A 14871-nucleotide genomic window follows, 5' to 3' on the forward strand; every position below is an offset into this window, starting at 1 on the left:
CGTGAAAACCACCGATATTTGGTATTTTCCTCACTGTCCCAGTGACAACGGCCGGGCTGAGCCCTGCAGCTGGACAAACCCGAGCAAATCGGTCACTGGATGAGGTGAGGTTGGGGTCATTTAGGAAAATGAGCTCCGTGAGCCGGGAGCTGGGGCTTTGGGCCCCAAAAGCGCCTCAGAGCCGGGCCCCGGGGCTGGCAGCAGCGATGTTTACAGCCGTTGCCATGGCGACGCCCGCCCCCCTCGCCCCTCAGGACCCCCGCCAGCCGCCATAGCTGCCCCTATCAGCGCCTGTTGAGGCTCGCCATTCGCAGCGGCACCGCCGCCGCCCGGCCCCGGCCTCGCGGGATGCGGGCACTGCGGAGAGGCCGGGAGCGGGGTGAGGCCGGCGGAGCGGCGCCCCCCGCGCTCCCCGCCGACGGCCGGAGCCGGGCCCTGCGTGGAGGCAGGAGAAGGGCGCCGGCAGTGGAGCGGCGGCCTCTCGGCGCGGCGCCGCCGCGGGGCACGCTGGGAAAGCGAGTCCTGAACGCCACTGCTCTCCGCAGAGCGCAGCGGAGTGGGGACACATTTCCCAGCGTGCAGCGCGGCGGGCAGCGAGGCGGTGCCTCGCGCGCGTTGCCTTTCGGGACTTGTAGTCCGCCCGAAAGCGGGAGGCGGCGGAGGGGGGAGCGGCACGGACTCGGCTTCCCGTCGGGCGCCGCGGCCCCATTGTGGCCACGCTCGCTCCCCATTGGCCGGCGGCGGGAGCCGGGCCTCGCTCCCCGCCCGGTGACACAAAGCGGATCCAAGATGGCGGAGGCGGGCGCGGGGAGCCTGCACGGGGGGGACGCGGCGGCGGCGGCGGGGCCGGGGCCGGGCCCGGCCGAGGAGCAGGAGCTGAGCCGGCGCCTCCGCCGCCTCTACCCCGCCGTCAACCAGGAGGAGACGCCGCTGCCGCGCTCCTGGAGCCCCAAGGACAAGTACAACTACATCGGCCTCTCGCAGGGCAACCTCCGCGTCCACTACAAAGGTGCCGGGGCTGGGCCGGGGGCGCCGCGGTGGGCCCGGAGCGCGGCCCCGTGGCAGGGCCGGGCAGGGCAGGGCCCCCCCGGGCCCCTCAGCGCCTCCCCCCCCCCCCAGCCCCACGGCAGGGGCTGGGGCCGGGCTGCAGCCCCCGGGGGGCGCCTTATGTAACGCTGCGCTGCGCCCTGAGGCCGGCCCGGCCCCCACAGGGCCCGGCTGGGGGCTCGGGGGGTCCCCGGGGCTGGGGGCCCTCGGGTTGATGCCCGTAGGAGCCGGGGCTCGCTGCCGGAGGCTGTTGTTTCTGCCCTGCCCGTACAGAGCCGGGCGTAGCCTTCGGTGCCTGGTTGGGAAATGGTGGCGGCGGGGCCCCTGTTGTGTAACGGAGCCGTTCGGGGTCGGGGCAGTGCGGGTGGGGAGGTGGAGGGGTCGCGCAGCGCCTCGCTCAGCCCCATCGGGGGTGGTGGTGGGGGGGGAACAAAGGGGAAGGTGCAGCGCTGGAGGTGGGGGCAGTGCGGGATCGCACATCCTGAGCCTCTGGGATGTGCGCTTTGGATGTGGGGAGAAACAGATCCCGGCCAGGTTCAGCCAGCAGGGCTCTACAACAAAACGTGAGAGGGTTCAAAGCCCGTAGGGACTGAGATCTTTGTTCTTTCACAGGTCACGGTAAAAACCACAAAGATGCTGCCTCAGTCAGGGCCACGCACCCCATCCCTGCAGCTTGTGGCATTTATTACTTTGAGGTGAAGATCGTCAGCAAAGGTAGAGATGGGTGAGTACCTCAGCCCGGCCTGCTGGGCGGTGGCGTGTGTTTCACAGCCCTGCTGTGCTCAGGCCTTCCCCTCCCGAAGGGTTGGAGGTCAGACGGCTGCTACCTGGGGTTAATGGGCGAACGCACGGTCAGATCGCTCTGGAGGCAGAGGCACTTGCATGGCTTCTTAATGCACAGCTCGATGTGGGCAGTTATGCAAATGGAAGAAATTCTGGGTGCCTGGCACAGCTTGAATTATAACACTCTTCTCTTGCTAGCTCGGTCTGGTCACTCAGACACCTGGCAGTAAAAAGAAGCAGTGAGGTATCACAGAGGTGGCCTGGGAGCCTAGCCCTAGATGGAATTCACAATAGACAGAAAAATTGCACTTTTGCTAGTTTTGTTCTTTAATAGGGGAACAAACGATCTTTCTTGGGGATGTTTCTGTTGAAATGTGGGTGGGCTTCAAATTTAGCACGTGTGTTGATGGGAAGGAATAAGGGCTGCTGATCACGGAGAAATTCTGTGCCCAAACTCCCGATCGGGTGATGACACACAGCTGTTTTCATTAGGGTGCCTCATGGGAAGAAAAATTTGGAAATCGGGATCTAGCTAATGAGTGCAGGGTTCATGTTTGGATCACAGCTCCTGATGACTCAAAATTGGAGTGCAGAATAAGGGAGGGACCTGAAAATTAATGTTGGGCTGTCAGAGAGATGTTTGCATGGGGAAGAGCAGGAATAGTGCTGCGAGAGTGCTGGAAGGAGAACGTCTGAGGCTGTTTTAAAATGTCCTGTATACATGGTGAAGGAAAAGATCTTGGGGAGGGAATGAGGGGCGTGTGCATGTAATGCTGGAATCTGTGAAACTTACATCATTTCTGGTGGAGGTCCTGAGGTTGGACTCGAGTTGTTTTCTCAGGATAGATTCCATTGTGACAGATCACAACTGTGGAGGCTTGGGAGACTGTGCTGGATCCAGAATGCCGAATAAAAGAGTGTTTTTCCTGACCAAATATATAAATATATATTTTACAGTAATATTTAACGCTGTAGATTGTTGTTGAGACTCTGTTTGCCATATCAGTCTATGCTATTTTGAGTGGAAGAACTGCAAAAGCAGCAAATCCTACGTTAGAAGCAGCTGTACCTTACTAAGCGGTACCTCAGTGACCTGACCTGGCAGCGAGTTCTGGATCTCATCCAGTCTTGTGCTCACTGTATTGGGCATTATTTCACCCAAAATGTGGCTGGATCAGGATGTCTCTTATGGAGTTCCTTTAAAAGCCTATTCAGGATTTGGGGGAATGTGGGAATGCAGCAAAGGGGCATTTCTGAAGGGATTTGGGCTTCTGCTGGTAGTGTAGATCAGTTCTTAATTATCGTAAAGGCATCAACGTGCTTTGTATGCATGTGTTGTTTTTTTCCATTGCCAAAGGCTGAATATCACAGCTACAGCCACCCAGAAGGTAAAGCAGACCAGGAGAAGGTTCTGAGTGTAATTAATTAATGCGATCCTGCAAGAATAACATTTGAACTGTGGCCTGTTTACAGGTCTTAGGGAAGGGCAGCAAACATTCCCATTAGAAGCCAAATTAGTCCTAATTTCGTACTGTTGCTGTCACTGTTGGATTGAGAAGCGACCTGCTTGTAAGGGGACTTGCAAAGGATCTTCAGTGGTGCTGCATTTGGTGCAATAATTGCAATAATTACCAACTGTGGAAGGTTAGCTGTGTGTATGTGAACTCTGGGCTAGATGCTTTACGAATGCTGGGAAAAGCCCTTCTCTGTTCTTTCAGTTCGCTGACTTGGTGTTGAACCGCTTGTCTGTTTCTGAAACCGTGCACTTGATTAGTTTATGTAGCTGCTAAAATTAAAATTATCTCCGGTGTGCATCAAGGCAGATTTCTGAGGAAGTCACTTTATGAAAGGTCACTGAGCAGCACTTAGTCCTTGTTGCGTTCCAGGTCAACGTTACAGGGAGATGATGGAATTTGCTGCATGCCTCCTAAGATCAGTTTTGTCTTTTTTTCGTTGTCTGTAATCCTAATTACTTCAGGAACACTCTGGACGATATGGAACTGTGTGTATTAATGTTATAGTGACATGAACGTGAGATGTTGATAGCTATGGTCCAAAGGCAGTGCTGTGGTGAGCCATTGGAGAGCTTCACTTATGTCTCAGCCGCTCCGGTGCCTTGCTTTTCTTTTCCTGGTGGAGAGTGCTCCAATATTTATCGTTGTGGTTTTGGGGATTTGTAATTGTGACCTTATAGCTGCTGCCTGTCCCTTAAAGCTTGCTCTTGTGCGTCTAATTTTTAATGGTTTGAAGGCAGCCCGTTGGGGCCCCGTGTGTTCTAATGCCAAACTGTCAGCAACGTCTCTGTTCTTAGGAAGCTCTCCGGTGTTTATTATGCCGTGGTGGCTTCAGTTTAAAGGAATTAAAGGCCAGAAATCTGAAGAAGGGATTGGAGGGAATGAAAGGAAGTTTCCAAGTGGCATAAGTGGTGAGGCCTGTCCCTAGGAACTTCACTGGAAGCCCCTGAGCAAGGGGAGAGCAAGAGGAATCTTCCTGAGCTCATTTTCAGAATGGGCTTTTCAGGTGTAAAGTCTCTGCTTGGTACCTTGTTTATTTGTGCTGCTTGGAGCAGTGAGGGGAAGGTGACGTGATGTTATACCCATTGTGTCTCTGCTGCTGGAGCTTGTGAAAGCTCTTCACGTTTGGTTTAAAATCAGAGCAATCAGGTTGCTAAACAAGACTTACTCAAACACTTTGGTTGAATGAGTTTCAGCAAGTGTGCTTTCAGGAGTTACAATTGATTTTGCTTGAGGGCTTTTGCTTGGTAGCTCAAAGCTGTCTTTCAGTGCTAATAAATCTGTTAGCCTAGCGCTGTGCGCCCTGCTCAGGTGCTGACAGTTGTTAATGCACAAGAAAAACTGAAGTTGCAGGTAAGAAACAGGATAGAAATGACATTAACTGGCGGTGTAAGGACCCTGAAGCTCAGCAGATGATTTTATTTTTATTTTTTCCTGATGAGATGTTGCCTCTGTAGGGCATGTTCTGGTACAGCAAGGGCTCCTGGACTGACATCAGACCTGGGCAGCTCTGCATAGGTGGAGTCGCTGAAGTGCAGAGCAAGCTGAGAAACTTCTCCCATCGGTTGTTTTCATGGGGTGAAGGTGATCTAAGTCAAGTGTGCTGTGGTTCCTTCCTTTGTTTCCTCCCTACCTCACTGCATCCTTGCTGCAAAATAAAAGCCCCCCCAGCCCTGCTGCTTTTCAGGCAGATCGCTTACCTGCTCGGTTTTGCAAACCCCAGTCCCAGTACGAGGGAAGAGGGAGGGACTGCGGCAGCGTAGACACCGGTTGCTTCAGACTGCCATGGCTCTGCAGCTGTAGCTGGCAAAAAAAAAAAAAAGCTGCTTTTGTGTTGTCTTTCTCCCTTGCCCTTTAAGTTTAAGGCACCTGCTCTGTGTTTTCCCCTGCTCATGCTGAGATACAGCCACTGCCTTTCGAGTTAAAGATGGTTGAGGCTCACCTTTAGCCGAACAGCGGTCATTTCTCACCCTGTTGGTTTTAGCCTTTACTGATGCGGCATCGCCTTTATTTACTGTTTCCTTTCCCTGGGAGAGGGGAAGCTGCCAGACTACCATTGATAAACTGGTCCTGTCCTTCGTGTAAAAAATCAGATCTGCCAGTAGGTCGGCCTGTTGGTTGTGATACCGTTTGGGGAGGTGGTTCTTATCCTCAGAGTAGAGCTGAGTTCAGCTTACACTCCCTACCAGCAGCTGCAGCCCTCTTCTCGCCTCCTTGTCTGCAGTGAGCACACAGGGAGTGGTTCCTCCAGGCTTTACGACGATACAGGGGAAGACCCTGGGCTCTGCCCTGCCACTCGCCTTGTTTCCTTGCCTTCCCTCGTGCTTGCAATCTGTTACCCAGTTTTGTGGGGAGCTGCTTCAGGGAGATAACTGGTTGAAAACTGGCCACGGCAAAATAATTAGAATGATTTAACCTGCTGACATCAGTGCCAGAAATTGCTGGGTTTTTCCCTCAGTAAGGACTGCTCCTCAGGGCTCTGCTCTCAGACACAGGTTGAAGGAGAGTCAGACAGGGGACCCCGGGCTGCTGGGTGGGAGTTTGCTGTGCTCAGGGCAGGAGGATGGAGGAGGAGGAGGGTCCCGCGGTCCCTTCTGCTCCAGCCTCTGTGTGGCTCGTTGAGTGGCTCCCTTCCAGCATTCCTTGTCTGAACAGTCCTGCAGAAACGGCCGTGCCCCTTGTGTTCCTGAGCTGCCACAAATAACTCCTGCTTTTATCACGGTGGCTCAACCTCAGCTATATTTGAAGGTGCTGGACTTTCACGCTCCCTCTGTGCAGCGTGTTTGTGCGCCGCTGGTTCGTCAGCGCACCTCGCGGCCTCCTTCCCCAGTAGGATGCTCCCCCCTTGGTAAACAGGAGCGGTGCCTGTAAGACTCATCAGGGTAGGGCAGCCAGTCTGTGACTTGGAGGCTTTTGTGACTCAGAAGGACAATTTGGCTTTGTTAACCTCTTTAACAAGGGCAAGGTGAGTTGTCTCCTGGGCGGCCGTGCTTGTTCCCGACTGATGTTTCTTTTTCGCGACCTGTTTTAGCTCCTGGAGGCAGATTCTGAGTGTGCACAGGTTCCTGGGCAAAGTCCCCTGTCCTTCAGCCTTTCCTCTGTTCCTCAGAGTGGCATTTTGCTGCTGACAGTTCTCTCCTGGCCATGTCTGGTTTGGGACAGCAGCTCGGTTGCGGGTGCCTTGGTGTGCTGGAGCTCCGTGATGAGTCTCACTCATCTCACCGGGGCTCTTCCGTGAGCTGGCCTCAGGAAGGCTGCTGAAAGACCTGCTCTAGCTTTTCCTGGTGCCATGATTTCTTTGTTAACTCCCCCTTTTCCTCCTGCCAGCACTAAGGCAATGAGTTGGATCGGGTTAACCATCTTTTTTGCTTGGTTGGGTTTTGGCTTGATCAGTTCCTTGGAGCAGTGCTCCCTTTAAACGGGGGAGAGGAGGCCAAGAAAGGGGGCAGAAGAGGGAGGGAGGGAGGACGTGGGCAGCAGCGAGTGTCAGGATCTCTCTTCCAGCCCCCCTCGAGCTGCTTTAAGCTGTCCAGAGATGCTGGCCAGTGCTCGCTTCCATCTCGGGCATTTTTCTTTAGAGAGGGAGGAAAGAGTACTTGGAGGAGAGAGGCACGAGAGCTAATCTAGCTTAGGCCATAACAGTTTATTTAAAATCTTTCTTTAGCTTTCTTACACAAGTGTGCCATGTCCCAGCCTTAAAAATAGCTTCGCTTCACCCCGACTGAGAAAGAAAAATAAAGGTCACATGTTTGGGTTGTTCAGCAGCCTCTACACGAGTAAGGAGCGATCTGCCCATCTTCCTTGCTTACGTTTCTCCCTGCCAACTTTCCATTCCTCCCCAGCGTATGGTGAGTGTGATTGCTCTCTGGGAAGCCTCGCGCTGGCGTGCTCTAATGGTTTCCAGATGCTGATAGAGGTCTGTCCACGTCGCGCCCTGACGTCAGGGCCTCTGATGGCGTGGTTGTCTTTGTTCATCCCTCAGCTGGCTGCGCCGTGGCCACTTCCTAACAAAACGTGGCTGTAACGAGGGCTGAGGAATGTCCTGCAGCAAGCGAGGGTTTCTGGTGTCTGCACACGCCGAGTGTTCCCTTCTTTATATCTGATAAGCTTGTAAATAATTGATTTCCTCCTCTTTTTTTTTTTATTTTCCGCCCTCGTTTCCAAGAATCCAAACCTGGCACCAGGAGAGGGGGTGGTTCTGTTTGCAGGTATCTCTGCTTGTTTAAATTTACACTGTTCTTCAGACGCTCGTTTAAACAAACCAACACATAAATAAATAGCCCCAACCAGATTCAGTAAACACTTCTCACCTTGTTCACGTTTGCAAACAGTCTTGTCCAAGCACGTCTTGCTTGCTCAGCTACTGACAGGCCGAGCAGTATTCTGCTAAACCCTTGGTGCTCTGACGTGTGGAGACACTTCAGTTCTCTTTGGAGGTTTTGCATCGATTGATGAGGTCTCATATCGCCTCTCAGTTTATGTCACTCTGCTAAATTCTTGTGGAAGGGGGTAATCTTGAGAGCAGCTTCTCAGATGTAGAGCAAGTTGTGAGATCGAAATCTCCCATTTGCAGTTGATAACTTGCCATTGCATTAAAAAACAACGACGATGGAGTAGAAACTGAAACATGGTGCTTTATAGGAGTGTCACGGGCTTTACCATTGTAATGGTAGAATACCAATTCCTCGTTAAAACAGCTTAGGAAGTAAGGAGACAAAGTGGAAGTAGTGATGGTGATACGTGACTTATTCACTTGTGTGTGTTTAGGTCTGAAGTCTCAATTTTTTTTTTATATTTCATGCTGTGATAACTTCTTTCTATTGATTTTTTGTGCGTGTCCAGCTACAATTGTGAACTTCTGTGCAGTAAAGAAGAGTTTGAGGAAAAGTTCTTTTTTTCCCTTCCCTCTCACCCTCTGCTGTTTCTGAATATCTGTTGTAAAAAATGTAGAGATATGGCAAAAGTAAATTCTAACAATATAAACTGGGTATCTTTAGAATATGTGTAAAACATTATGCTGCAATTTTCCAGTGTATGTTTACACCTAATAAATCAAATTATAGGATAATGGGAGTAGGGTGTTTAAATGTTCTAGGATTATGCATCTAGGCAATTCTCTGTTTAATAATTAAATCGTACAAGTTGCTTAACTTTATTAAAGTTAAGAGGAGGTTTTTTGCCACCATTTATGAAGCTATTGGGTGATGAACCAGTAAAGAATTTATCATCTTCTGTGAAGCTTGACTGTTTCTTCAGCTCTGTTACTGGCTCTGTAAAGTAGGTTTGTGTTAACAACATTATAGTGACTACTGCCAAATTAATTTTCCTAATTGCTTCTCTTGCAGTGGGCTTTACAGTGTACTCGTGGTGTAAGACGAGATCTCAGTTTGCATGCTATAGTAGCAGAGCCAGAGATAGATCTTCCTTCTTGTTGTATGGGTTCTTCTTTCCACTTTGAGACTTTTGTTCTTTGTGGTGGAATTGTCAACATACAAAGATCTGTGAATTCAGTGTGTGGTGCTCTTCTGGTGCTCTGCCTAACTTTATGTTTTTTTTGTTTGTTTGTCCCCCCCCCCCCCTGTTTCAAGAAGTATTCTTATTTCATAGGTACATATGTCAAAACTTGGTGGGTTATTTTTTATGTAATACATTTTCCATGTAACTGAAATACAGTTCTTAAATGTCGCGGACTTGCCATTTTTTTGAATTTTGTGAAGACTTGTGTTAGCAAGTAAATACTCCTTTTGTAAGAAGTGTTGCTGTCCCTTTTCTGATCGAAGCCTAAGACAGAGAAAATCAGTGTGTGAGGATGACAGAACACCTCTTGAGAGAAGCAACTACTTGGCAGCAGAGCGTGCCCTGATTTGGGTATTACTTTTACAGTGTTCCCGCTGCCTTAGTGGAGAACACAGGAGTTCAGACTGCTGTTTGAAGCTGGCTTTCTGTTACGATGGGCTGAAATGCAAGATGAGTTTCCACTGTGGGAGTTGTAGCCTTCCTATGGCTTGTCCTGTTTTGGATGTCTTTCTTTTAGGTGTTTGTGGTATCTCTGGTGCCTGTCTCTATGTTTTCTAGACTTTGTTCATGCCAGGAAAAAGTGGTCTGTTGCTTAGACTGGCGGTCAAACACTCGGAAGTCCGTTTAGTCATGGAAACATGTTTAACTTCTCTCATAGGTCGGATAAAAAGTGTCAGCAACACTGAGCAGTGTGTTTGGAAGAGAGCTTCGTTAATCAGCAGGGCAGACTGAACAAAAATCTTACTTATTCAATTGGGTGTAACCAGAATAAATAATCGGAGAATTATTAGCAGAAATGCTTTGTCCTGCTCCCAGCCCAGATGCAGCATTTGTCATGGATGTGGCTTATGCGAACTGTGTTGAATAGCAGCTGACTTAGGGAACGAGGCAGCTGTCAAGAGTGGAAGTCTAAAGATGGAAAACTGATTTGGTGGGACACCTCAGCTTCAGATGCAGTTGGTTTCAGCCACTGTATGTTGCAGGATTTGGGGTCCTTTTGGAGGTGACAGTGCTTGTGCTGGCACATGGAGGTTATTCTGGGCAGATCCGAACGGTGGTTTCAGCCTGGGAAGGCTGGTGTTATGCCTTTTCCTTCTTAAATGAATCTCAAGTCAAGTCTTCATCTCTGATCTTTATATTCTGTCTTTGAGTATTCCTGTGTACACTGCTCATCTGCATCATCCCCTCCCTGATGGTAACTCACAGAAGAGGGGTAAGTTTGACCTCTCCTACAGCTAACACACCAGTTGAACATGATGCTGGAATTGGAAGGGAGCTCACAATCTGATACTTTGGTCTAGTTAAAAAAAAAAAAAAAAGTCTATCTTCCTCTCTCTGTAGCTCTGTCAGTGTTTACTCATAAATGGACTGTGCAGATGATATGTTACTGGATTACTGACTCTCCTTTTGTTCTGTTCACTCACCTTCTCTTCAATGTACACTGGATTTTACAGCTGCTCTGTCTTTCAGAGTGATGTGCCATGGACTCTTCCAGCCTCAGGATACTTGTGGCCATTTTTAATGAGCTCCTAAGAATTCTTTTCTTGATTCTTCCTACTTCTTTTCAGCCTTGCATTATTTGTGTTTGCTGACCTCTGCTTGGGGAATTGGGATTCTTTCGGGAGCCAGTCAGGGCTATTTCTGAAGCAGTGCCACAGAGCTGTACAATACCCACAAATAAAACCAGAGCTGCTTCCGCTTCCAAGATTCATTATGGTGTAGTTCCAAAACATTTATTGTTAGACCATGGAGTTGGAATCCAATATTTTTGTACCATTGGTAATTTTTTTCTTTTTTAAACAGATGCAATTTGTTTGTCAGTGCCTAAGAATACCATGCTTCTTAGCCCCATCACAACTGGGACAATGTGAAGTTTCAGATGGAAATCAGTACAGGTTACCAGTTCTTTCCACTATTCAAATCTCTTGTGAAGTCAGAGCCCACCTTGGACAAAAAGAACAGCAGCTCAAAGCTTTGCACAAGAAACTGTGAAAGTCTTTTAAATGCCATCATTGTGATGAGGTGTGTTATTCATCTCTAATTTAGTAAATTAACTTGATTATTTTAGGCTTAACTGCATGTGTGCTGAAAGAGTGGGCTACAGGAGAGCTGGGCAGGATTCCTACCAGGTAGTTGTGGTTGGTATTTATGAAAGAATAGAAGAGATTGCAGGATGCAGTAAACCCTTGAATCACACTCATCTCTGAATGAGAGAAACATCCCTCGTTTAACCTGTGGCTCAGCTGGGTTGCTCGCTCCTGGGTGATTCACGTAATAAAACACCAGTGCCAGGAATTTCTGCCACGTGACAGCAGTATTGTTACCTCACTGACCAGGGAGCTACCACTTTGCCAGCAGTCATGGCCTACAAAACAATTCAGGTAATGTCTGGTTTTGACTCACCTGAAGTTTGGGCTTCAGTGTACCTCAGCACCTACACTAAAGCACGCTCTAAGGAGAGACTGCTGTGTGGGTGTACTGTTGGCACAATAAACAGGTTCTAGGTCCCTATTTTTCCACCTTTACACCACCTGAAAGTGGGGAGACAAATCTCATTTGCCTTGTAGGTAGGCTTCACCAGCACCTGGAAGAGGAGTGGCTGGGATTGTTTCACCATCCTGACTTGGTACCATTCAAGAGATTAAGAAATAAATAAAGAGGAAGTGTCACATCCTTCTTTTCAGGGAAGAGTCAGAACTAGCATTTGAGATGAGTAGTGTTTTCGTGTCTCTTGGAGAAAGACTTGCTGCTTTCTGAGGAAAGAAACCCTTCCTCTGTATGAAGTATGCTGCCTAGTCCAGCTACAGCCACACACTAATTGCTTTCTTCCTCCTTTTGACTCACCCTTACTTATTTTGCATGTAGGAATGCCTCCTAAGTGCTGGGTGCTTTCCAAGCATTCAAGGGAGATGTTCTTTGCTCCTGGGATTCTTCAAACTGAAAAATATCAAGTAGGGGTATGCGTGAATTCTGCTGCTGTTGCTGTGTTCCTCTTCCTTCTGACTACCTAGTGAGTTCTCCATTCCTGCACTTGAGAAGCCGAACAGATTGAAGTGCTGGAATTTCAGCATGAGTTACTTGCTGTCAAAGAACAGGTCTGTTCTTAGCTCTTTTGCTGGGCTCATAAGCATTTCTGTGGGTTGCTTGCACAAAGCAGCTTTAGGCTAGCCAAAAAACCTTTTCTTATATTGGCTGTTTGGCAGGTTGTCTCAGTATCGTGCTTATTCCAGAGAAACATCTTTTGGCTCAAGGAATTGCTTGTTATAGGATCCTAGAATGGTTTGGGTTGGAAGGGACCTTAAAGACCATCCCCATCCATCCTCCCTGCCATAGGCAGGGATGCCACCCACTAGATCAGGTTGCCCAGGGCCTCATCCAACCTGGCCTTGAACACCTCCAGGGATGAGGCATCCACAGCTTCTCTGGCCAACCTGTGCCAGTGCCTTACTACCCTCTGAGTGAAGAATTTCCTCCTAACCTCTAATCAAAATCTCCTGTCTTAGTTTTAAACCATTCACCCTTACCTTACCACTTTCTGCCCAAGCAAAAAGTTGCTTTCCATCTATTTTTATAAGCCCATTTGAAGTATTGAAAAGCTGCAACAAGCTCTCCCCAGAGCCTTTTCCAGGCTGAACATCTCCACCTCTCTCAGCCTTTCCTCATAGGAGAGCCCTCTGGTCATCTTTGTGGTCCTCCTCTGGAACCACTCCAACAGACCTACCTCCTTCTTGTGCTGGGACTGCACAAGCGCAGAGCAGAGGGGGACAATCCCCTCCCTGCCCTGCTGCCCACCCCTTTTTTAACGCAGCCCAGGTTGCAGTTGGCCTTCTGGGCTGCAGGCACACACTGCTGCCTCACAGTGAGCATTTCGTCCACCAGAACCCCCAAGTCCTTCTCTGCAGGGCTGCTCTCAATGAGTTCTTCTCCCAGCCTGTCCTCATGTCTGGGACTGCCCCAGCCCAGGTGCAGCACCTTGCACTTGGCCTTGTTGAACCTCAATAGGTTCTCATGGGCCCAATTCTCTCTCTAATGTATGCATACCTTAAAAATAAAGATTAAAAACATCTAATGCGTGCTCAATCCAAACTGCAACTGGTTACAGAGACCATATCTTTTGAGGACCTCTGGTAGCGAACATCACAGCACGCAAAGTCCTTGCATCTCAGCCATATTCCAAGTGTAGCTTGGCAGGGTCTGTATTTCTCAGCTCCCTCTGATTGCCTTTTATCTGGTGTGTCAGATGAATGGGGTGGGTGGTGTGACTGGAAGGAGGTGCGATGCCGTATGCAGCCTGGATCTGAGCTTTCCTGGGGGATGCCTCCTGAGTGCAAAGCTGTAGAAGAGGTTGTCACCTCCTTACCATCTTGAGGCCCACATGTCAGGCACCGTTGCTCACCAAATCTGTGCTTCACTTGGCCGGTGCTATCCAGCATGTGAAATTCTGGAGTGAGGACGAGTGGTCCTGCTACAGGTAAGAGAAGTTTAAGTGACAGATCCTGATTCTGCCTCAGCCTTCTCCACCTTCTGCCCACTTAGCTGGCGTGGATGTCAGGACAAGCAGAAGCGGACAGGTAGGCTGCTGGGTGTGCAGCAGGCATGGATGGGTGCAGGTTCTGTGCTGGGGATGCAAAGCAGGGTTACACAGTAAAGGCAGTTCACTCCTGGCCTAGGGAAATAGAGGCTTGAAGTAGGAGGTGTGGAATAGAATAGTTCTGTTGGAAGGGGCCTTTGTAGATGATTGACTCCAGCAGCCTGACCACTTCACGGCTAACCAGAAGTTAAAGCATGTTAATAAAGGCATTATCCAAATGTCTCTTGAACACTGACAGGCATGGGGCAGGACTTAGGGTAGGGGTTATTAAACTGGGATTTAGATCTGGGTAAATTACAGCCATTTGAATATTTTTGCAGTCTGTCCTTAGGGATCTAGAAACTAGCATCCTGTGCGTTGTCACAGCGTTATCATAACGTGTCTGTACCTGACTAGGAGCACCCAGATAAATTGTCACCTCCTGTGTAGCTGTTCGTGTGTGAATTGATGAGGCAGTAGTCACAGAAGTGATGCTGAAATGCTGTTACGGTGGGTCAGCATGCTAACGCGGCCTTATAATAATGGGGTAAATGAAAATACGTTCTTGGTCTTTTGCCCCTTCGGATGTTTATCCATATCGTACAGGTTCAGTGTGCTTATGTTGGATTGTGAGAGGCCACCTTTGTGTTACAAAAACTTTTGCAGCCAGAACTTCTGTTACTGTGTTTGTTTATGCCTTTATCTGCCTTTTCTGGTGCTGCAAGAATTGATGTCAATCTCAGTGCATCGTTTTAAGGTGCCTTGGGGTCACTGCCGTGGATGCTGCATGTATCAGCAGGAGTCCTCCAGTGATGCCCGGCCACTGGCCATTGATGGCATGTCAGATGAAGGCTTGTCCTTGTGGTGTGTTTGTGCAGTGGGACACAGATGGCCAATTTGCGTCCAGAGAGTGTGTCCAGTTGGCTGAAAAGTTAACTTTTGGTCTGTCAGACTTCACGATGTAGAGCAAAACTCAGGGTTTAGGGAAACACTCAAGTTACTCATTATTATGATGTATCAGTCCATGATAACCCAAAGTCTACATGTCAGAAAGTTAAAACCTTTTCATTTAAATCGTTTTAGAAAATTAATGGAAATTATATGGTAGGATCACGGCTAAAATTCTTAATTGAATCAGCTGGTGCCGTAACGGTGAAGTGTGTGGCTCATCCAGCCTGTCTGAATCTTAAAAAGCAGCTGGTATCCACTGGGCAGGGCTGAGGTGCAGCAGAATTTGGAAAGAATTTGGTGCTATGGTAACTGCCTAGGTTGCTGATAAGGGGAGACAAAACTGTTCTTCTGATTGAATCACAGGCATGTGTCTGCGTTTATTTTTGTCTGTCTTTCTGCTCTATTTGGAATTGATCGGCTGATTACATATTGCAGCATTTTTTGATGCTTCTGACTGGCTTTGGGGGGAGTTCCAGGTATTCAGTGTTC

The 14871-nt window shown here is 49.1% G+C and overlaps 1 protein-coding gene across 4 annotated transcripts in view; it reads left to right on the forward strand.

Annotated features, from left to right (window-relative positions):
• Nucleotides 1-3: 3 nt before the first annotated feature.
• The window catches only part of RANBP10 (RAN binding protein 10), a 77024-nt gene continuing 62156 nt past the window's right edge, over nt 4-14871 (forward strand). For 2 of the 4 annotated variants that reach the window (XM_082769877.1, XM_082769878.1), the window contains exons 1-2: nt 788-1009; nt 1660-1771. In XM_082769877.1, coding sequence (XP_082626003.1) covers nt 790-1009; nt 1660-1771 — 332 coding nt within the window. In that variant the 5' untranslated portion in view covers nt 788-789. Of the gene's footprint in view, nt 105-787; nt 1010-1659; nt 1772-6174; nt 6310-14871 lie in introns of those variants that run through there. The other 2 variants (XM_082769879.1, XM_082769880.1) reach the window with 2 other exon arrangements.

This window comes from Aythya marila (genome assembly GCF_965140915.1).
Source record: "Aythya marila genome assembly, chromosome: 12".
NCBI lineage: Eukaryota > Metazoa > Chordata > Aves > Anseriformes > Anatidae > Aythya > Aythya marila.